Source organism: Pezoporus flaviventris, unplaced genomic scaffold (assembly GCF_033815535.1).
Source record: "Pezoporus flaviventris isolate CSIRO_AGI_PZ_B2104156 unplaced genomic scaffold, CSIRO_AGI_Pfla_v1 ptg000093l, whole genome shotgun sequence".
NCBI classification, from domain to species: domain Eukaryota; kingdom Metazoa; phylum Chordata; class Aves; order Psittaciformes; family Psittacidae; genus Pezoporus; species Pezoporus flaviventris.
The window spans coordinates 1,060,574-1,085,090 of NW_026892641.1; the positions used below are offsets into that span (position 1 = coordinate 1,060,574).

The following is a 24,517-nucleotide window of genomic DNA, read 5'->3' on the forward strand; positions in this document are numbered from 1 at the left end:
AACCCCCTTCTGCCTCCCTCCATAGCCCCAGCTGCCATGAGAGCAGTAACTGCCCCTTTGGGGATGGGGGGGGAGATGGAGGAGACAGCAGGCATGAACGGGAAAGGAGGAGGGGTGAGGGGAATGGAAGCTGAAAATGCACACAATCAGATTTGCCCATCGGTGGTTTCAAACAATCAAAAAGGCTGCTTTAGCAATTCCACTGTGGGAGAGGTAGGGTGCGTGCTCGGGGGAGAACAAGGCGGGGGGGGAGGAAGGAATCAGCCTGGGGAAGGGAAAAGAAACGAAGCATCTCTGCAACATGATGTCACGCTGTCTGCTTTCAAGTCCCCCAAACAGAAAGGAGCAGCAGCGGCAACCAACATGGACTCCAGATTTAATCTGCCTTGGAAGCTCGTGTCTCCGGTGGTAGATTTGCTCGGCAGACCTGTGCCGAGCACAGCACGCACGCCCCTTCCACACACATCCATGCACACACGGCACGTACGGACGCGGAGGGGAGAGAGGAAGGGAGGCATCAGCAGAAGGAACAGGAGAGTAACACTAACCTGGTAGCCATTAGGGACCGTAGTGCGGCGCGGAGCGGCTAGGAATTCATTCATTCATGCACTCGTGCGTGGCGGGGGGCGAGCGAGGGTGGGCCAGCGGTGAGGTGGGAGGGTACTCACCTCCTGCACCATCTCAGAGCCCTTCCCGAAGGGAGCAGGGAGACGGGGGGTGCCAGGGGCTCCTCCCGGGGAGCCCCGTCTCTCAGCATAGTGCTGCGGCTCCTGCCATGGCTCAGCCTCCCTCCCTCCCCACTCTGTGTGCTGATGGTGGTGGTTCGTGTGGCTCGGCCCCTGCTGCTCTCCAGCCCCCCCCTCGTCGCTGCTGGCTCTTTCACACGCGCACAGCAGCACACACACGCGTGCGCACGCAGACAAGAGCCGCTGCTTTACATAATGCAGCCCCCTTCATGCCTTCGTTGTTCCCCTTCTCCAGACAGAGCAGTGTGTGTGGGGGGGGACATGCAGCATCTCCCCGGTGTCCCCCCTATTCTACCTGCCGCTTCCAGATGCCGCCCATCAAGCCCGGCAAAGCCGACAAGCGAGGATCCTACAGGTTGAGGCGACCGTCCTCATCCTCGCTGTGCGCACACCGGCCCATTCATGCACATGGGAGAAAGTTTGGAAACCCGGGAGCGTGTCGATGCAGGAACAGCAGGGGAAATTAAACCCTAATTAACTGGGGAAGTGGATTATCTAAACCGAGTTAAACACCGTGAGGACACACTCACTCGGAGTTAAGGTGACCTCAACTCTATTTAGCTTGCTTCATCTGGAAAGCGAGATGCTTCATTTTTCATGCCTAGCCGTGTGCAAACAGGCCTGGGATTTTAAAAGGCAGGTTATCAAGCCAAGTTTACCACCCTAGAGCAGCATTAGTATGTGGTGGTTCACTGAGGGACATACACCTCGCTTTAACACCACACACCCACTCGTGGACATCTTTATCCCAGAATAAGAAGGTTTCAGTCCCTCTCAAGGACTCTCATAGTACAATATAAACTCCATAGGCTGAAGGATGGAGGCCCTTTCCCTTCTTTTTTTGCATTTCATCCATTCCTTACACAGAGGTGACCGTTCTCTCTTCACTTTATAGAAGCAATCACAATTTTCATGCTAATGACACAAAAAAAAGCATCTTTCCAAAAGGCTGATTATCCATCATTTCATTATAATCAAAATCAGTGGGAGCAGGAGGTGCTCTGCACTTGAGAATCAGTGCTCAAGCAGACTGCTGCAATTCAAATGCTGCACATGATTTTAAATGGAAAACGCTATCACCATACATGCCTTTATCCAGGCAGTACAACAGTACCATCCTCTTCTTCATATTGCTCAAAGGACACACATAGATGCACATGGGTTCATTGTGTATATGCCACTATTCTCACAAATGCATTGCTCCATTAAGAGATCCATCAGCATCCTCTTTGTGCCATGAGGGACCATAGTGCTTTCTTTCTTCACCTTCTCCATTTACAGTGCTGCCAACTACAAGCATCTAAAATACATCAACTTTCACCCCGAACATAAACTTGGCACATAAAATGTAATTTCATCTAGGAAAGTCTGGTTTTCATACCTCTAATTCCATTGCACATTTGTTCAGGTCCTTTCTCAAGCTTTTCTCTTCAGTTCAACTTGTGTTATAATATTTCCCTTGTAGTTCCATGTTTACAGGCATTGGAGATTTACAAACAAAATGAATCTGTACCAAAATCACAAAAGCTGACAACGTATTTGTCACTTCATCCAGCAACATCTCACTTTAGGCTTTAAATCTGCAAGTCCCCATAAGGATGGAGCTTTCTGGGTGCATGGAAATGAACGGTCTCTAACTAAGTTGTAAAGCTAAGTAACTGGCAATGAAGTGGTTTTGTCCTCGCACACAATGACCTTCTGCCAACACAGAAATCTCTCTAAAGTTTGCAATGCCTTCTTCTCCAGACTCTAACCTTCAATTCATTGGACCAGATTCCCGTGTTTATAGGTAAACCTGGTGTGTTTTGCAACTGAGAAACCCACGTCTTGTGGTCCTCACTGGAAACACTGAAGCACTTCCCCAATACAAACCTAAGCACGAGCAAGAATGTCATTATCCAGTCAGAAAACCCAAGGTGAGCAGCAGAGCCACTAGAACTTGCACCTTGGCTTTTCATTTTCATACATGACTATCACAAGTTTCAAGAGCTTGTGAACTGGTGCATTTACAAACAGGTTTAAAGAAAATGGCATGGAACATACAAACTTTCCCATTCCCTGTGTCCAGTGCAATGGGACCTCCATACCCAGGGATGGTGTGACTCCCACTGGAAATGACTGTACCTGGTTTCAGGACGTGAACAATGTGGCTAAACTGGACAGGGTTCAGGTAAGAGCAACAAACAGTAAAGATAGTGCCACTGAATCCATCCAACACAGACTGGAGTGCAAGGAATGACGAGCTTTACATGATCACCTGGAACAGGAGTTTGATAAAAGCAGGTAACAGATGAAAGTGCAACAGTACCAAGAGCTGAAAGACAAGAGAGGCATTTTTGGATGTAAACAGAACTAACCACTGTAACTAATTCAAGGCTAGATTAGCCATCTGTGGCAAGCACTATTACACAAGGTTTTATGGTTTCCTAAATGCTGTTCTGTAGCTCAAGCAAAAATCAATTCAGGAGAGTCTTATACCTTGCATTCAACAGGGCTTTCACAGAGGTATCTGAATGGTCCCATTTTGGTTTAAAGCCTATGAGCCTTTCAGTGCTTTTTTTTCTTATGGCTTTCAAAGATGCTTGAAGATAGGTGGAAGTGTCTCAGCCTCTATGCATTTTGCCATGACCGACTGACTATCAAGGTCTGAACAAGATTCTACTTTCGTAAGTCGCATGAGAGCTATGCTGCCCTAAAGGCCATGAGGAAATTCAGTCTAATGGCTACTCTCAGATTTGGAGCCATAGAGAACACGGAGACCCAAAGCAGAAGCGGTAGGATAGACTCAATACAGGAGTTTAAGGCCTACCCATTCTTCAGACTTGTCGGGAAAGAAGATGAATAAAATGAGAGTTCTGCTTCCAAAAACACTGTGAGAGCAATGGCAGAAATGCAGGACTTAGAGAAAAGCTTCTTAGGTTTATCTGGGATAGCATGCAAGAGGCAGAGGTATGGGTAATTTGAAATATCATGCCACGTATCAAAAGCTTTACAAACTTCATCACATCCACAAGGCTCAACCCAGGGTTGCTTGCAGGTATGCCTCTCAGCCTTTGCCCTGGTACTAAAGAATCCAGCCAAGCACTAGGGCATTATTTCATGTGTGAAGGACAGCTGCAGGAGGAGTGAGTGGTGAGCTATCTGTGGCATGACACGGTCACACACCACAGCCTGAATACCAACCCCTACAGCAAGGTGGAAGGTCATACATCAGGAGCACTCCCTCCCAGGATGCTCTAATTCAGATCAGGCCTATCTGTGGCAGGTTCTTCAGCAGAAGCCATACCTTTACTGCCTGCTGGAGGGCTGGTTTCTGTTTTGCTGTCTCAGACCCAGCCGTAACACAAGCACACTCATGCATATTGCATCTCTCAGGTGAGAAGAAACAATGCATTGTCCGAGTCATTAAAGCCCAGGGCTGATGATAGATACACACAAGACAGTCCAGTGACTGAAGATCCAGGCCTACAGAGCAGCAGGTAGGTTTGACATAAACGCTATCTCAAACTGGTATGGCTTACCCTCCCTGTAAGCCTAACCAGTGATAGGGAAGCAAACTGCAGTCTTTCAAGGTCTCTCTGCAAAGTGTTTGGGACCATGGCTTTGATTTTTCAGTCCCCCTTCCCAATAATTCTTTGTTCAATTTTAATACGCTCTAGTTTGAGGGCTTAAAGGATTGAAACAGTTATTCCCCACCATCTTTACTTTCCAGCTGAGCTCAGAAGAGAATCAGGGACACTTACACTTCCATAGTACTTCTGGCCTTGTCTTCAAAGACATAGCAGAAATGTGCAAGAAAGCGTATCCTCGGGGAAAACTCACAGTGCTGCAGCCTCAAGATCTCCAAGTAGGATTAGCATTAGTGGTTAACTGATGCAGATGGCTGGTAATTACTACTTTGCACATGTTGGCTATTTCTGCTCATACCACTGTTGGAGCACAGAAGCTGCTCTCCTCCTTAACTATGAAGATACGGGCTCTGCTTCTGAATGCACAGCATTGTACAGGGTGAGTTCTCTGACTGGGATGTGTGGTCCTGTTTGCTGGCTTCTGCTCAGACCATGGAGCATCCCTCCAGCGTACAGAACGGGCGCTATTCTCCAAACCCCACAGTATTCTCACCCTATTAAGTAATAAGGAGCACTGCCAAAAGTCTCCCTTCTCTCTCCCATAGAATGAGCTCCCAGACAGGTACCAGATCAAGCAAAAAAGCATTTTAGAGAACTCTGAGCTGACAATGGCGTTTTCATGGAGCAGGATACAGTGGCTGCTAAGAGCACATGGATTCCTACAGTAGTGGGGGATGGAGGAGGCAGGCAATCATGTGCTCAAAGGCATGGAGAGGAAGAGGGGGAGGAGGAGAACAAGGAGAGAGAGAACAAAGTGTCAACGTCTTAACTGGGACACACAAAGAGCCAGTTCTTGGTAAGAACTTAATCCAGGATTAACAAGAGGTCAGCTACCTCTGCAAGGAGGCTGCACTAAAAGGAGCTAATTAGCTTTCCTTAATTGCACAAAAGGAACCACACAGAATTCAAGGCGTTCACAAGGAGCAGGTCCCACCTCACCTAGGAAACACAGCCCTACCTGTTGTCCGCAGCAGCACGCTCAAACAATGGGCATGTGGAAAGCCAAAAGCAGGCAAGGTGAAAGGATGCTAGCAAAGAGTGTGCGGGGAGTTAGGCTCAGCATCAACAAGTGAAATGGCTGAGCAAGAGCTACATCACACAGGACAAACACTTCTAGCATGGCCAGTGTATTTCCAGACAGCTTCTTCAGTGGCCACTGCCATAACATGTGGAACTGCCCAAGATCCCTATAGTAACTACAGCTATTGCTTTCATAAACATCCCAATTTAGGCAGGCATTACACCCTGGGCAGAATAAAAGGAGAGCACAAAACAAATGCATCATGGACCACAGGCAGGTAATAGCTCCCAGTCTGGAAACTGGGATGATGCAGTGGAAAAGGGTGGCTGAACTGGCCTTCCAGAAATTCTCAGACTTGAGTTTCTAATCATACATTACAAAGACACGTACATATCCCTAAATCCTCTGCCAGCTTCTATTCGATACTAAATCCATCTCTTGTTTTCCTCCAAAACCATGATATGTTCTATTCTAGCCCACTGATGATAAGCTGGTGCATATTTTACCCCAGAAACACTTGTGCTGCAGACAATCAGCATGCTTGAAAATGAAGAATAATAAGCACATCAGTAACTTTAACTGATTTCTCCAAGATCAAGCACTAATAAAACTAATTCCAGTACTTATTTGGTTTAGAGCACCGTGCTGAGGACTGGCCAGGTTGTAGGCAGACAGGGCCCTCCCCGTGAGAAGCTTACAGTGCAAGACTTCAACCGTGCATTGAAAGGCACAAAGACAAAGAGGCTGCACTGATTTCAAGCCCTGCTGCAATCAAGGGAGGCACCTTCAACTCCCAGGGACCGAGTGCATCCCAGCTCCATGCCCAGCTTGAGAGAGGATGAAGAGAAAAGCAAAACAACAGGTTGACCAGGGGACAAGTATCACACACACAAAGGAAAACAGCAACGGAAACAGGAGATCACCTATTAGTTACACGTCCCTGTGGAATCATTACAGTAGTGCCTCCATTAGCCATGTATCCTTCTTTTCTTATCCCTTCAGGATGGAGTTGAATATCATGCCATTGTACTTCCCGTTATATTGTGAAGGTAGCCACCAGGGGACAAGCAGCAGCAAAACTGCACCTCAAACCCAACCCAAACACATCACGTTCTTGGCATACCACTCCGAAGATGACAAAGCCACATCCCGCTCTGCTCCCTCAGATATGCTGTTCCTATGCAAGCTCAGCACAAAGAGAGAATTCCCTGACAGCTGGATAAAGCTTCAATAGCTGCCACTGGGGAGAGCAAAATGCACATCGGCTGCTCTGTGCCAGGGGCTGGCCTCTGGTCTCCTGGTACAGACATGCCCCACTCCAATCCCTCCATCACCCCTCTGGCTCCTTATTCCACACTGCACCCAGCTGAAACAGCTCAGACCTACGAGTAGATTTATGTAGAGAAGGAAGAGGAAAAGGGCCCTAAAAGGGCCTGATGTCTGTCTTTAGCACTGACTGGTGCAGTGTGCGCTTCTACGTCATGTCATTCAGTTCCGCCAGCTTCACCATTCCTCTGGACTGTTCCAACCTGTTTATCCCCACCAAAAGCAGCTTCCTAAAGCCTTCTTCCAAAGCACTACCCTAGTCCCTACCTACGGACTCCTGATGTCAATCCCAACACCCATTCACACACATTGGATTCTTCCCCACTCTCACCCACCTTCTTAACCTTGCCTGACACTCTTCCAGGATGGGTTCAGATTCCTATTACCTGCTGGGCTCACCCAGAGACTCACTAACACTAAAACAGCTAACTCAGTGCAGCCTTTACTCCCATGAAGACAGAGCACTGCTCCACCAGAGTCTTCCCTCCCCACACTCTCACCCCTTCCACCCGACCCTCTGTATCTCCATCCCAGCCCTGCACTGCATCAGGGAATCCTTTTTCCTGAGGAACTGCCTGACCTCAGCATGCACACACAGACACAAAGGAACCTGCATCCACAGGAAGGAGTCCTCCTGCCTGCCTGGGAGGCGAGAAACGAAGAGCTCAATGATGGCATCGCCACCTGTTAGCACATCGCATTGCCCGGGGTGAAGCTTCGTGTCTTCCCTGCTCCTCTGCTCTCTGGCTCCGAAACCACCATTTAAACTGCAGGCAGAAGCAGTTCTGCTGAGGGGAGAGAGACCATTAAAGCAGGCAAGAATCTCACTGCTCCGATGCATTTTATGCTCTCAAAAGTGGTTGACAAAAAGATTCCTCGCTCCGATAACGGCTTGGCATGGCTGAAACAAAGCCTTCTTTGCAACTGGCTACCCAGCTCTGGCATCTGAACTGGCTGCTGCCCACTGGAAAGAAAAGCTCCCACTGTCTCTTTAAGAATGCCCTGTAGCCCACATCGCTGGAGCTCGGTTAACCCTGGCTGCTCCTCGCTCCAGACACTGATGTCAGCTGTGAGATACCAGGACCTCTTCCTTTCTCCTGCTCTTACCTACCTGTTCGACTGCCCTGGTACAGCTTCTCCACGCTGTTGCACACGCCTGGTGCCCCAAGCATTTTTGCAGGGGCACTTTAGAAGAGCTTTATTAAATATCCCTCTAATCCCCATTATAAAAGCCACCAGGGAGTGCTTCTGTGATGACAAAGGAGCAGAGCAGTCAGCATGGACCGAAGCATCCCAATTACCTCTAAATTCAACTTCCTTACTCCCACAGATCACTCTATTTAGTCATTTCTACATTTTATCTTGTTGGGCTGGAGGGACTGTGCAGCCTTCTCTAAACCTTATCAGACACAACACATACCATCTCCTTCCCTAATACAACAGCAGGCAGCACAGCCAGCAAGAGGAGAATATTTGTCTTCAGCATAGGGGTGTTTCCAAACATAAACTCCTTGGAAGGCCAGCTTCTACAGAGGGGTTAGAAAGCGCAGAAGGTAGCAATGTGACTCATACTGACAGTGCATATAAACCACATACAAAAGCCTACCTCACAAGCAATACAAACAGAGACTGTGATTCTCTTCTGGGCAAAGCATAAAGAATGCTGCCCTACCACTGCCCTTGGTTTTGTACCTACTCCAAACAGGTATAAGGGGGGAAACACAACGTCAGGCCCAGCAATACATAGAAAGCAAGCAAGCAGCGCGGCTCCTCAGTGCGCAGGGTAAGAGCACAAAGCAAATTAGACGTGTTCTTGCAGCATGATATAGGGGCAGGAAGGACTAATGTGATTCAGAGCTGCGTAAATCCGATCAATCACTTCTCATGGAAGCTGGTGAAATACACGCTCTGTATGATCAGTTAATCTCTACCACTAACTTTATTATAAGGGCGCCGTCATAGAATCAGAAAGCTATTCTTGCAGAGAAACAAGTTCAAAGGATAGCAACAAAAACATCACAGTATTCATGAGGCTTATTTATTAAAGGAAACTCGAAGGGCAAACAAAGTGAAGTGGTCAACAAGTATTTGAAGAATGTAAACATCAAAGAGAAAGAGAAGCAGTAGTAGAAGGTTTTATAACAACAAGCAATGCCATTCTATTCCGTTGTGGGAAAAAACGAGGCTGAAGTCAGATCCTTGCAGCCAAGAGCATGAGAGAAGTGGTAGAAACTCATTCACTTGTCATGTTTATAAACAGCATTAGCTAACCATTAGTAAAGGCAAACAGTAGGGAACTGTCCTGCACTGGCAGGAGCATGGATTAATGCCTCAATTCCATCACCCTTTTTTCATGTCTCTAACTCTGCTTTCCGTAATTTTCCTAACAGGAGCAGCCCAGTCCAATGGAGCAAGGCCCTTCTTTTAAAAGCCTCTCCCACTGTCAAACAATACAATCTTAGATCCGTTTCCAAAATCATTTATACCCTCACCTGTCTTTAAAACAGAAACCTGGAAGAACCAATGGGAAGCCTGTCGGAAATGCTGGGGGAAAATAACATAACAGGCACCTGAAGCAATGATGTAGTTTTACTGCCTTCAGCCAGCCACTGAATATTGCTCAGCTTCTCTAAGCTCCAAGCCCTAGACACGTATCTGCTTTCACAGCCTGCAGTTAAGCAACAGTTCATCTCCCAAACCTCATTCCTAAAATGTACATCAGATTGAAGGCCACCGCACGAGAACTCTGCTTTTTAAACAGCTGACAGCTCTACAAAAACCTAAATTCCAGCCACAACCCCATCTCCTTCCTCATGAGCAGAGGGCACTGCTTTCAGAGCTCTATAGTTGCTTTATTTCTATTCCTAGAGGGTCAGAAATACACCAAAATTACAGCTCCAGCACGCTGCCAGCTTTCTAAAACTCCTCTGTCTCCAGTGCAAACCTTTTAATTCACAGCACTTCGTGTGTCATCACTGCACAAGGATGAGACCTTGCCAACGTGGAATCCTCAGACCTTGCCATCTCTTTCTCCTGTCATTTAAACAGGCTTGTTTGCTTAGTATTTCATTAAAGGAATGACTCTCGTTAAAGAGAACTGTTATTACACTAAAGATAAACCCCGTTAATTTGGTGCCTTCTATCATGTGCATATGTGGATGCTTTATTCTGTTACCAAATCTTTGCTGCTTCTGAATACATACCTCCTCCTTCCCTCCCCAAGTCTTTTTCATTCAATCCATTTTCTCCTCCATTTCCCTTCTTGCCGTTCCAAGGCCTGAAATTAGGTGTAGTCAAGCCACATTCTTCCAAACCTGGTATTCCAAGTGGTTTGAAAAGGATTCAAAATATATACCCTAAATACATATTCCCCCTCCCACCAACCTAAACCCAAATTCCTCCTTCTCTGCTCCTTTTCCATATGCATAGAGTGCCTGTGACAGTGTCAGATGAGAATGGCAGCATTTACATCTTATGTTAGTTGAAAATAAGCAGAGCATCTCCCCCCAGGGTCACTTGGCTGTGTCCACAGAGAGCATTCTGTCCAGGAAAAATGCTTATGGAGAATAAACCTCTGGAAATATAAAGTATAATCAACAGCATAGACCTAACATTGACCAAATGGAAAACTTTACTAAAAGAGAGGCCCAGGGAATGTGCCACCATCTTGTGTTCAGCTCTGCAAGAACATACTGAAGTTGCAGGAGGGGAAGAAAAGTTTATGTGCAGCACTTGTTTGGGTCGGTCTCCGTTCCCCTAACTTTGATACTGTATATTTGGATACTATTATTACTATTATATCTCAATTTATACAATTTCCTTTCACCAGAGTCAAAATACTGAAATTAGCACTTACCATTCATAATAAGTATTAATTATCACAATACTACTAATAGTGGCAGCCTGCCATTCAGATGCACTTTCTGACCAGGACTCAAATCAGAGGCACACAAGGGAAGATTCAACCACAAACACACTGCTTAATCAACCAAAGGAATACCACTAACTAGTTTAGAACAGAGAGCAAAGAAAAGTCTTGTTCCCAAGAGGAATTTCAGCTGACAAATGTGATTAAGCAAAAGACATCTCGACCAGGATGCAGTAATTCTTGCATAATGTGCCACAAGAGCTTCGATTGCAGTATTTGGCTCTTTCAGACCTTACCATACCCACTTGTTGAGCAGAATAGCCTTGATCAAGTAGAAACATTAAGTACCTGAGTGTTTCTGTTTAGTTCAGCAGAACTATTAACACATGCAGGGTGAATCACTGTTCAACATACCATTTCTAGCTCTTGTTACATGTAAATAGCAAGCTGTGCTTGTGAAAGGGAGCGCAAAGGATGAGTGGCATAGCAATATATATATTTGCAGATACTATATAGCATACTATATATAAGAACGGGGCATTTTGCAGACATAGAACCTGGGGCAGAGGCAAGATTGTGATACAAGTGGCTAGTGACAGATTAAGGTTTAAAACTGGCTTCTTGTGACTTCCAGTGCCAACAGGCAGGTCCTTGCTTCTCATTTGAAGGGAGCAAGGACTTAAACAGTTTGAAGAGTGGAAAAGAGAACCTGCAAAATGTTATCTAAAGCCTCCTCTCAACTCAATTTGCCTCTTTCCATGCTTTTTCCTCCTGCATAACTGAGGAAAATAATCTCTAGAGGAGCCTCACTGCAGCCTCATTCATCTCAGTTTAAGGCCCTGAACAAGCAATGGCTGCAGAATTCCAGACCAGTTCCCAAGCAGTTTGCCCTTCACTTGACATGTATGAGGCTGCTGAAGGACCAGAGAGAGCACAAGGTGATTTTACCCACTGATAAGCAGAAAAGGCCATTTTAGAGCAAAACAAATGATGAGGATTCAATTAGCCAAAATAATCTGCAGCTCAAGGAGAGATGCTGGGTGTTGACTCTGCAAAGCACAATGTCTTCATGGTGTAAGTCAAAGAGCTCTTCTGCCTCATTGCCCTCAGAGAGGTTTCAGTAAGCACACAGACACGTATTACAGAATAAAATTACACATGGTCATCCAATTTTAAATCAAAACCTGATGCCAAAACCATACCACATAACAAGCAGAAGACACGAAAGGGCTACTTTTGCATGTCTGTCATCACACAGAGCTTCAGCAAACCAAGCCTCAGAGCAAGGGCTTCAGACTGACTCGGGTTTTCTTCAAATAGCCTCCTTCCACTGTAATTTTATATATATATATATATATATATATATATATTTTACTAAAATAGTCACTTCACATGTCCTTTGTACCATATTACCACCGAAGGCATTAATTCAACATGGCAGTCCAGGACAAAAACTGGTCTGATCTTGGTTCTATTTCTGGCTCAGTGATTGCGAGCACAGTGAATTACATGCAAGGTTTTTCCTTGACATTTGTGCACTTGGATTAGGCTCCTAATTGCTTACTAGCACTTCCCACTACTGAAAAGCCCAGAGAAATTAGCACAAAACCTGCTGTGAACCACTTCATCAAGCTATGAAACCAGTTACAAAATAGATCTGTCAATACTCTTCAAAGCTGTTCTCTGGGTCACCTTACACAGCATCGTAACGTTTCCTTCTGTTGAGAGAGAAGGATAGAAACTGTACTTTATGGACAGAGGTTCAGCCAAAATGGTCAGAATATTCTGGATGCAGGGAGAGACAAGTGACCTATTAATACGGTTTCCTCTTCCTGCTGCATCGACAGCAAATGGGAACGTTCCGAGTCCTAAGATCCATTTGCAGAATTTATAAGGAGTGAAAGCCTCTCCTTTCCAAAATGCTAGCACTGTGTTGGGTGCACATGTGGGTCAGCTCCGATGGCTTCCAGCAGGATTATCATCACCTATTTCTTCCTTTTGAATAAAAAGCACAGAGAAGAAATAGGGAGACGCAGAAGAATCGATGAAGACGGGAGAGAAGAGCACTGAAATGTAACATTTCAACCTGTGGCATGAAGGTTGAACAGCACAAAAGGCACAACAGCACAGTTATGTAACTTCAATGGAACTATATCGCTAGTCTTCCCCAAAAAAATGGGAAAGAATAGATTTGGAAATCCATCTTTCATTTGCAATACAACAGAACAAAGTTTGTGCTCACTGCACACAGTAGCTCTTTGCAGTATCGATATGAAATTGAAAGTAATTTAAACAGCTTCATCATGTCACTATGCAACTAAGGAGGCAAGAATCCCAAATACCCACGCTGGTCACTTTTACGTATTATGCCAAGCAGTGATCCTCTACAATAGAGAACACATTCCTCCTGGCCCTTTTTTAACCAACCCTTTAGTTTAGATCCTGAAGTCATCACAGGACTACAGTGTAAAGACTGCGTACGTGATAGTGCACAAACGTCCTCCCTTCCCTTCCCTCTTAGACACTTGTGGCCCCAGGATGCTGACACACCAACTGAAAGAGCAGGTATCATTGCCTGCACTCCCGAAGTGGCAGCCTTACAGCACACACAACTGAAACTGCCTAACGCTAATCCTCACTGCTCCCTGACATCAAACAGCTTCTAATTTTAGCTCTGCTGTTCTGTAACCCTACCTAGTTCCCAGCCCACCCCCACAACTATATAATAGATCCTTCCTTCAGATAAGTAGGGTGTTGGAACATTCAGAGGGGTTTTTTTTTCTCACCCACAGGCGCTAGCAGAAAAATGAATTGCAGATTTATTTTAGGTAGAGCCTTTGGCCCTTATTTTCTCTGTAGGTTCCCTATAGCAAGTTCTGCGGCTTAGAAATAGTCCAACCAACAAATCAGCACAAGCCAGTGCAGAAGGAACCACAAAAGGAGGAAAAGCGGATGAGCAGACTTTTGTTCAGTATCCCATTTATGGGGTATCAAGTTCAGCCACCAGCTTGTTCTTATCCCTGCAAGACTCCTTAGTCATTTGATTGCCATTTTTTTCATAAAAGATCCAAATCAGTATCCATCTACGCTGGATTATGCACTCCCCTGAAGAGGAAGAAGGCTGATGGTGAGCAGCATTGCCTAAGATATATGGGGAGGGAAAGCTGCCCGCCCTGCTGTTGTAGTTTCTGCCTTTCTGAAGTGTAAAGCTCAGGGCCTGGCTTATTATAGCCCCTAGGGACCCATGAGATAACAGTGATGTAAGGCTGAAAGCCGAAGTTCTCTCTTGCAATCCCACATCACAACATAAAGCCATATGCAAGGGTATAAAAGCATTATGCTGTGACATGAAGGTAACCTATTAGACCAAGATACTAGGCCCTGACTAGACAGATGCATGTTGTCTTATGGCAATAACAGCATACTAAGGGACTGCAGTATCACTGCTGACACCAGGATGTTGTATAGAACAGCATGATGCTGCGCTGGTACATCAGGACCTTGCGTCACGTTTTGATGTCATGGAGTGGCGACGGTTACACGTCAGGGTTCTGCTGTACTGCAGCGTACTGTGACCACCTAATGACTCCATGGTATGCAGCTATGCTATGATATGACACCAGATGGTGATGAGATCATTTTGGGCAGAATTAGGTGGCGTACTGCAAAAACGCATGACATCGTATTAGGGATCAGCACATTACCTGGTGCCAAAACAAGCCTGTGGCGAGCCTCAGAGGTGGCCAGAGGTTCCCCCATAAGATGCACTATGTTATTTTGGGCAGTCTAACAGCATGAAATGGACGGGTGGTCTAAAAACAGGCAAGAGCAAGTCCTCTTCCTAACGGTCAGAGCAGGCTGCTCCTGCTGACAGCATTCTGTCCCTGTGCTACTGCCCTTCCTGGTACAGAGAGAAATCATGTGTCTGCCTGAGAACGACTCCATAAGGAAATCTGCATTAACCCCAGCAGTGCCATCTACAACTGGAATGAACACTTCTACAGCAAGGACCAAAAGGTCTGCTTGTATGCTGTGCGTTTGATGTGATTTTCTCTTTAGATAAATACTAAGCCTATAAAGCCATTTCACTGCAGATATTGGAGGCTGTACGACCCATGTTAAAGTACCTTAACCAAGTCTGACAAACAGCAAAGCGTATTCTATACTTAGATCTGTGCCTCTCTAGAACCATACGAATCAGTCCAGTAGTGACAAACACATATTAAACACAGGTGTTTAAGGACTTGAAATAACATCCTTAACTTACCCTTCTGTGCCTGGATACTGCAGCACAGTCAGATAAATAAAACTGCCTGCAAACATCCTAGAGGTGAAACACAGTAACTACTGCATAGTCCCAAAATGCTGTATCCTTCAATTAAATAAGGCAAGCAATCAGACCACTTGACTTGTTCCTCTTTGGGATTCAGAGGAGGATGAAGGGAGGATGCTGGAGTGATAGCCCAAGCAGGGCTTGGTTAGCACTCTCACAAGCATCTCCTGGGGAGTGGATGAGGACCTTCACTGCACTCCCCAGCAGAACACAGCCCCCAGGGCAGCGCAGTGCCCCCAGGACCCTGAGACAGAGAAAACTCAGAGGTAAGAGCGTCACCTACTGAATCACTGCGGCATTTCAGCTAGCACAGGAGTAATCTTCTTATGTCCCCCATGAGAACCGACCAGCCTCACTTGCTCAGCTCTGAATCTGACTAAATCAACTGGCTAGCTTCAACCTGGCGTGTTGTTAAGTGCTGTGATCGAACCGGGTATGCAAAAGCTCACCGGTGACACGCTTAAAGATGTCCAGCGTTGCTCATGGGTAGGTACGGAACCGAATGCAGTGGGGTGCCGTGCTATTGCAGATACACATGAGCACAGCATTCCTAACACATGGTTTGCTCTCCCGGTAGTACGCTAAGCTATTATGCAACTCGTCAGCCCAACTGCATACCACGTAAAGCAGCGAATCAGTGCACGAGTTGGGTTTTCTTTTTAATTAAAGGGATGAAAAGGGAAGATTTTCGAATGCTAACAGTTATATCACTTGTACAGCCTGTGTTACACATGGCCATGTATATATAGAAGAATTTCAAAGGCTCTCAGGGTAATTAAATTAAAGATAAAATGACAGAAATTAGAGACAGAGATGACCTATTGAGTCATCCCTGGCTCTGGTCCGTCCCCTGGGGCCCAGCACAAGATGCTGCCTAGTGCTGTGCTGTGCTGCTTTCATTCTTTACACCGAAAATAATAAATAAAACAACAGAGGGAAAATAACTTCACTTCTTTCTCACACTTCACAGGGAAGGATCTCAAAGCACTAAATTCAGGCTGATGCAAAACGGCACACTGGAGAGGGAGGCTGTTATTTCTATGATGACTTCCTTTTTCATTACAGAGAAAAAGGATTAAGGAATAGAAACAGGCCTTCACATTGCTCCTGTCATTCACTTTGCAACTGCAATCCCAATTACAAAGTCGCATTCCACTGTTAACTATGGAACCGTTCCCATCTGATAAAGTTCTGATTAAATCAATTTCATCACGCTAATTCAAAGGCGATTTATCCCAACTAAGCCATTTTGATATATCAGGGATTTAAAATAGTTTTGATATACTCAAGATTCTATGTAAACCTTTGTTGGCCTGATTTATGTTAGTTATATATATAGAGAATTGCATCTATGTATATTGCATGCATATATATTTACATGCCCATGGAAAATACAAACTTGACCAACAAGAACATTGACACCCAAAGGTTCTGTTCACTTTGCTGATCACTTTCACCAACACAGTGTTTCCTTCATTGCCCACTTATCCAAACCCAGAGACTTTCCCCCCAAAACACCCAGGAACCACCAAAGAATTAAATGAGCACTTTGGTACCTTCCAGGACACTGTTAGTTCCCTCGACTCCCAACTCTTACTATGTTATTAGAGCAACATAAGGTGCATCCCCAAAAGCAGCTATTTAAAGGACAAGCCGAGCAGGAGCCATTCCACGCACACCGGATTCGAAACGTTTTCTCCACCTTCCGTCAGGATAAACCTGCACAGATCTATTTAATCTGGGTGCAAACAGACACGGGCTCCAGGCGCTCAGGTGTGCGTGCGTGCAGAGATGCAAATTCATGCACAACCATAGCAAAAGCCGGGAAGAGGAGGGGAAGGGGTGGCGGCAGCAGGGAGGAAGATGCAGCCAGACCAGAGGGAAGCTCACGGCATCACGGTCCTGATGCGGAGATGCCCGGACAGGAACGGCCCGTCGTTCCATCGATCCCCACTCACTTCCCCGGCGGCTCCCCCCGAACCAGCAGCCCCACATTGATGCCCACCCCCCCACCCGGCGTTGCTGCAGTGGCTCCGAGCTTCACAGCGCAGGCACCGGCCAACTTAGCGGAGCGCATCCCTCTCCCCGCCGGCCCCCCCTTCGCCGCAGGGCTGGGAAGGAGGATTTGGGGAAGAGGGAAGGGAGGGGTGAGATCGCGCTCTGCTTACCAGGCGAGCTTGAACCCTTTCATTAGTACAGTCACGATAATCCGATGCCCGTGTCCTTGTCTGCCCACTGACAGCTCCAGAGGTCCCAGGACATATTGGAGCAGACCCTGCCGGCGAGCATCCCCCGGGGAGCGCCGAGCCGCATGCACACAGCCCCCCGCGGCGGGGCACGGCCGCCCCCCGGCCCCGGTACCCCCGCCGGAGCCCCGCCGGAGCCCCGCCGACAGGCACCGCGCTCCCGCACTAGCAGCGCCGGGGGCTGAGCCGCCCCGCTCTCTGCTGAGCATGTGCAGCGCCGGCAGGACAGCGCGCAGCACAGCATGCCATGGCAGCACAGCATTCCATAGCAGCACGGCCTGACACCCCCCCCCCCCCGCAGCGCTGGAGCCGGCACAAGGGGGATGTGGCTTCCTCCGCTGCCGACCCGTCCCTCCTGCCCCGGTTAGCGCAGGCAGAGTAGCCCCATCACCAACACGGGCGCCCTCTCGATGAATTAACCCATCGCTCCGGCCTCAGAACACTACTAAGAACTGCTACAGCGTAATTGAAAGTGTCTTACTCCCATAACACCCGGTGCTTGCACAGAAGGCTCAATTGTGTAGCTTTGCTTAGAAATACAGACTGGTTTGTGTTGGAAAGAAAGATGGATCCTCCAGTTCCAAGGACACCTTCCACTAGGGCATGTTGCTCCAAGCCCCATGCAACCTGGCCTTGAATGCTGCCAGGGATGGGGCAGCCACAGCTTCTCTAGGGAAGAAGGTTTATTTGCTTTATTTGACTTTGTTTAATGAAGGGACCAGAACTTTTTTCCCCGTTCTCCCCCATCCTCAAGAGACAGACAGAAGCCAAGTTCTAGATAGACATCCCAACTTCTGGATAGACATCCCAAGTTCTCGTTCCACTTCTGTAAGGCTTTGGACATCCCAACACAGGTAAATAGAAACAGGACCATGGCAGTGGGGCTGAAGTTTTAGAAACTGTTCAAGTAACACTGAAATGTGGTTCCAGGTAGTTGAGCCCCTCCAAATAGCTTCCCAAGCTCCCATTGAGCAGTGCTGCAGTCTTTGCTTCACTATTCCATACCATCATGCTGCAACAATTAGTGTGAAACTGCATCCTCTCTTCCACTGCATAAGTGAAGGGCAGTGATTGGCAGCACCCTAACAGGCGAGCCCTGTGACAGGCAGAGATTGAAACACCTGCTTTGAAAATTGTTCCCAACATGAACGTGGAAACACACCTTCTTATTTATTTCTAGACAAAAAGCATTAACTGAGCCATAAAGTTAGGCACATGCATTTCCACATGACAAACAGCATGGGAAAACCACAGATCTCACCCCATGTAATCCCACACTCAGCCCTCATTAGGTCCAACCTATATCGGATGCCTGGCTTGGACTCGGCTTTTCTCCACGAGATTCTTTGAATCTATGGCCTGCAGGTTGTCAAGGAGGGAAGCAAATCACAGTGCTGTAAAATGGGTCAGGAGACCTGCAAGCTTGGCAAATCTGGGACAGACTAATGCTGCAGAGTCACATGTTTAGAAACCAAAGCTCAGGCAAGAAAGGTATTAAGAGATAAGCAGTCACGTACATAACATGGGGGTTTGGAAATTATCAAAGCAGATAAGACCACTTAGAAGAAAGTGCCTGTTTAAGCATCCTTCGGGCAGCTGCAGCCACAATTCAGCTGGGATCCTTGCAGCAGGAGCCTTGGTGAAGGCGCTGTGGCTCACCACCACCAGTGAACCCCAAGTAGGTGACCCCACTCTTTATGGGTTGGATTCTGCATTCACTTGCCTGGTCCATCCATGTTAGATAACCCTGCCTGGGCAAACCCTTTCCTTTTCCTCCGTCCTTAGCAAAAACCACTCCAGGGAAGAGATATTACAATTTAAATAAGGGAACAAAAGAGCATATGTAGATATCGAGAGAGAGATAGGCTACGCACAGCCACCCTGTCCACCTCCGCAGTGCTAAGAATACTTAGCATTCACACGCACACTGAATTCCAGATAAATTATCTACCTACTCCATCCCGAGCACCCATCCCACAAAATGGAAAATGGGAAGACAGAAAAAAGCACATTCAGAACTATGGCTTGAGCACTCCAAACCCAGTTCTGGCTCTGTTTGCCCTGTAATCCATGTCTTTTCACTCATCTGTGGAACTACATGTTGTAAGGAGACATTGAGTACATGGTTGTAATAAGCAGCAATGATAGATTGCGTTGGATTGCGTAAGTGTCAACAGAAATGACAAATGATCCTTGATCATTATGTTTTGGATGCAGAAAAGCTTTCATAAGACTTTTTTTTAAGAATTCCTTTATTTTTCCATATGAATAGTCAAATAAATTAGTAAAAATAATAACAGAAGTGTCAGCACTGGTTTTCTTTATAGTTTGCTTTCACGTTTCATGAAAACAAGCCCAACAGTGAAACACCGACAGCAGGTATCTCTTTGGCCAACATTAGCCATCACACAATCCCAAAACCACCACAGTAACGCTGTCTCCTTTATGTCTCAGCTACCACGGCCTCTCCTCCCTTACCTAACCAAAACCTGAATTCAACAGCAGCTGTGAAACATACGGAGATGCCCTTCACTTCTGCTGAGGAAGGCAGGAGCCTCCAAAGCATAAATGCTTAACTAGAGCTCTAAGATCATCAGCTACGTTCTTCCCTACAGCTTCTATACCTCACCTCTCACAGCCACCTTCCTTCCCAACTCACCCCCCTACCTCCCTCCATACAGGATGCTGCAGTTGTGCCTCTCGTGGCCCTCTGTTGACTGCCACCTCTATGTCCATAGTAAAACTGCATCTTCTGCCTCTTCCTTAAAAAAATGCTGCTCTCTACGCCTTGTTACTTCCTTCTCTTCATTTTAGATCCCTCCATCAGCTATTTCATAACATCTCTTGATGTTACCTTTGCATCTTTCAGCGTTCTATTCTCCCTTTCCTACCTCAGTCATCAAATCACCTTTCCCTCTCCCACAACCCAAGATTTATTCTTGCCATAGCAATCCCCTTTCTTCTTTGTATTCATTTCTACTTCACCTATCCACAGAGCCAAATGTATATTTGCACCAATGACTACCCTTCATAAAGGATGTTAGCTCAGATGTTCATAGCCATAAAATCTGTAGGTCAAAGAATTTGCTTATTGCAGTAGAGATTTGAGTGTTTGGGAAAGAGATCTCCTTTTCTAATGGCAAAAAAGATGAGGTACATAATCTGCTAAGCCTAAACAATGAATAACAATCAGTTTACACGGTGTCCCTTCCCCCCAGGCCAAATTCTCATGAACTTCAAAAAGGATTTGAGAAGAGAATTTGGATCCTGGCCTCCTGCCCGTAATATTTTGAGTACTTCTGGTCCAGAGCAAGAACACCATGAATACAGCCTCCCCTGTGGCTTCTGGTGCTTCCACCAGCAGTCAGGATGAGGAAGTCAAACCAGCACACACAGAGACACTAAAAACAGCAACGGAGTAAAAGCCATGCAGGACTTTCTCAAACAGACTCAGATTCTGAGTCGCATTAAAATAGGAGTCGGAAAAAAAAGACGGATGTTTTCCTGACCTGTAACTATAAACTGCTATGGCCACATGAATTTTAAAGAGTTCGAGCTGTAATACACAAGCCCAGAGTTACTTACTCTTCCTGACCTCCAGCTTAGATGAAAGGAAGACTAAACGGTACCGTCCAGATAAAACAGTGCTTTACATGCCCTCTACACAGGCAACAACATCTGGACAAAGTGACAGGCTGTAATGGATTAGGGCTTGGTGTTCTGTTGTGGTCAGACTGCAAGGAACAGACCATTTGTACACAGCGTTTCGCCATCTCCCTCGTCAGGGTCCGGAGGAAGCACAGAGGCAACTATAGACATAAAAAGTCATACAACAGTAGTTAATATTTAGCATTATTTTATTCACATGCCAGCTATTTCACATTCCCTGTTGTCCTTCTCCCTTTACACACACTCCTCCAAGCAATCTCAGTCTGAGCAAGTGCTAGCTAATAAAAGCCAAGGAAACAATCTCTGTGGTACTGTAAATCAGCGTCTTTTCTGTCTTCACTCATCACTCCTGTTACAGCTTTTGAAGACAATGTGTTTCTCAAGATGGAACACGTAATTCAGGTACTTAAATATCTCCCCCTCACCCTGAAAGTTCTGAGAACTTTCCATGTATGTACTTGCAGCACAGAGAACCTTTCAGTGTGAGAGGAATGAAAGACAGCTCACTGATTTATGTTCCTCATCTCCACTAGTTGATTACCTGGAATATGATTCATGCTTTCCCAAGAAGAACTGGCCTGATTTTTGTCTCTCTAACAGATCAACTACTTTTCCCCCTGGCACTCAGCGGGAGCAGGGACAAAACAATCCAGGTTCCAACTTGCACCACATAAGCAAAGGTGACACGTCACCATGTCACCATCCCAAAGCAAGGTACCCCATAGCATACAAGGGACAAAGATTGCACCGTCAGTTCTCAAAAGCCTTAAGACAACTGCTTGAATGACTGATTACCCTGGGATTAAAACAACAGCCTACAAACCAGTAAAAGCTGCACTCCTCTCTATTTTTAATGCTCTAAATACAGGACTATTCTTTACCACTTCAGGAAATGACACTTCTTGAGATACCCTCAAAGGTGCCCCAGCAGAAAAGGAAGTGACAGTGCAACACAATGGAGAGCAGCCATGGAAGTAAGTAACATCCTGGAATTACGTCCCATGGCCACCTTCTGGCATCAGCTCAGCTGAGAAAATACGTCTGTTAAACCTTCTCACAAGTTCTTTGCTAGTGCAGGCTAACCCCAGCAGGAATCAAGCGACATGAATAGCATCCCTTGGAGGCTCCAAACCAAGCAGAACAGGGGGAACTGACCCAACCTTTTCAGAAAGTAAAACAGATTATGGAAAAATATTTGGCTTTCAAACAGGGGACTAAACAACAGCACTTGCCATGGTCTAAGTCCAAATAAACCTGTATGCATTCCAGCAATGTTTACATCATAACTGATTTTCAAGAGGTATCTGTTTTAGAAGGTTTAAACTAGACCTGCTTTTCACTCAAGATATATTTTCCTGGAAACGTAATGAGGATTTCAATACTTTCACACTAAGCCGGTGCTTTAACACCATAGATCATGTTTTCCTTCCATTACAAACAAGCAGATACTAGAAACAAGTGCAGCCAAAAGAGTTTTAAAGTGGGTTTGTTGGGTTTGGTTTTGAAAATGTCAGTTTTTCAACACGGAAAACCTGGAGCCCCCCCAAAGCATCACAACAGCTATAACTGAGGTGTCATTTCCAATTGGCTCCAATGCCATTGATCCTTCAAGCATCCTCCGTGGTAGCTTTTCTCAAGCACCACAGGTGGAAGAGGGTACAGCAACAAACAGTTGCAGCTTGAGCAAATGTGGTAGCGGGGATGATTTCACCTTTATAAAGCCATGTTTGTCCAGAGGGACTTCATACGCTATATTAACACTAAAACAACAAGCCTGCACTGACATGCAGCCCAGGGCAAAGCAGGGCAGCTGCTCACCAGTGTTATCCAGGCTAGCAGAAACGTGTGAAAAGGGAAATCTCCAATTCGACTTGAATTCTAACCGAGATATAAGACTAAGCCCTACAATACATTAACAGCACCACAGTGAGGGTTTTAAACCATGGATTTCAGTCCCCTAGGTAGAACGGTTAAGCTTCTGGAACACAGCATCCCTCCTCCTTATTGCCATACTAGAGCACCCAGTACAGCGCAAGCTTAAGAGCAGGAGGTTTATACCTACTAATGCCATTTCCCACTCTCTCAAAGCTACAGCTCTTTTTAGGCACGCTTAATGTCAGACCCTGCCGAGATAAAAGCACAGGATGCGTTTTGCAGGCACATCCCCTGCACTTTAACCTTGCTATGAGGGGAAGTCACATCTTCCTTGTGCTAGGAAACAAACCAAAGGCATTACCACACATAACATATCCCTGCCGTCAGATACAGCCCTTCAGTGGTGGCACAGCCTTGTGCTTCCCAGGTCTCACCGAGCCATGCTGAAGCCATCTGCCTCACAAGCCCATCTCAGTTCCAGTTCCATTCCCACAGCTTTCCATCCTGCCAGCCCGCAGGAAAGCAGAACCGACACCCTGGTAAAAGCCAGCAGCATAGGCAAACAGAGAAGCCTCACAGCAAAGGGCGGATGCATCCATAAGCTCGAGTTACTTTCTCACCCGGCGCTCCCCTGAGATCCTTTCCAAGGAATAAAGCTGCCAAAAGGCATTTCTGCTCAGAGCTAGCCCAGGGACTGGGAAACCTGCCCCTAAAGCACCCTCTAGTGTCACTTTCCCATAGAGCAGCATGCCAGCATCCCGGCTCCCTCCTCAGCTTCATAAACCACCGCTGACGGTGATGTGGACTCCCCCATTCCTCCCCACCTACCCCAGACCTTCACTAGAGCATCAGCATCTCAAGGCTGTCTCAAACCTTACAAGAAAGCAACACATAAAAGCCGCCAAGCCCAGAACCTGAGTCCCATCACCCCCAGCACGGGTACCACTGTAGGGAAAAGGGCGAATAGGAAGTAAATGGTTGAGTGACAAAGTAAGAAGTTGCCAAGCGAAACCACTTACGCACAGTGAGGCCGGCAGCATTTCCATCCTACCTTTGCTGTCGCCATATCAGACGTCTCCATGTTTTCTGCTTGGCCTATCCGTAAACAAGAGCATTGAAGGAGAAGGGAGGGGAGAGAAAGGGAAAGTCAAAAGATGGAGAAGACAACTTGACAGGAGGACGGCAACAACAAAAGTCACTTAAGAGCTAGTCCCAAGCTTTTCCTCCTGCACTCAGATGGGCAGAAGAAGCATCTCAGGCAGATAGCCCCAATATAAATACTTATGAGTCTGGCACAAGACCCAAGTCATTGCCACCTCCCCATACAAACTCCTCCCCCTTGCCACCACCCAAAGGTCTAGTAAGACACAAGGACCCTCCTCCCAGCTTCCCTTTGAAGTCTGAGCTTCTGCAGGGAGCAGGCAAGCAACCCACCTTTCTCCCTCTCACATTATAGAAGGGAGAGGGACACAATCACCCCCCCCCCCAACCACGGGTACTTTATGAATCGGGAGAAGGGAAGAAAGCGAGTGCATTCTGGGCAGTGCACAGGGAAAGGGGGAGAGATCAGACATAAGGAAATAGGGAAGGATGAGGCAGCTTTTGACAGGAAAGAGTGAAAGGCATCAGGCAGACAGGTAGAGAAGCAATGGTGCAGAATAAGCATGCCACAGACAGGCCGTTTAGAGAGATGTACACGTGCAGAGAGAAACGCAAGGTGGAGGCTGATCATCTGCACCCTGCTGGGAACACTCACCTCAGCAACCCTCAAATGATCTGGCCTAAACTAGGAGCCCTTTGGTGC

The 24,517-nt window shown here is 46.5% G+C and overlaps 1 protein-coding gene across 11 annotated transcripts in view; it reads right to left on the reverse strand.

The window, feature by feature from the left end:
• The window catches only part of GRAMD1B (GRAM domain containing 1B), a 111,828-nt gene that overhangs the window by 33,488 nt on the left and 53,823 nt on the right, over positions 1 to 24,517 (reverse strand). Inside the window, exon 1 of one of the 11 annotated variants that reach the window (XM_061476032.1) lies at positions 23,765 to 23,796. The exons of 7 other annotated variants lie outside the window; for them this stretch is intronic. Coding sequence is in view for 2 of the 4 variants with exons in the window: in XM_061476027.1 (XP_061332011.1) it covers positions 17,092 to 17,114 (23 nt within the window). In the remaining 2 variants the exon portion in view is untranslated. Of the gene's footprint in view, positions 1 to 548; positions 688 to 16,798; positions 16,879 to 17,091; positions 17,347 to 23,764; positions 23,797 to 24,517 lie in introns of those variants that run through there. 3 more of the 11 variants (XM_061476027.1, XM_061476033.1, XM_061476031.1) reach the window with 3 other exon arrangements.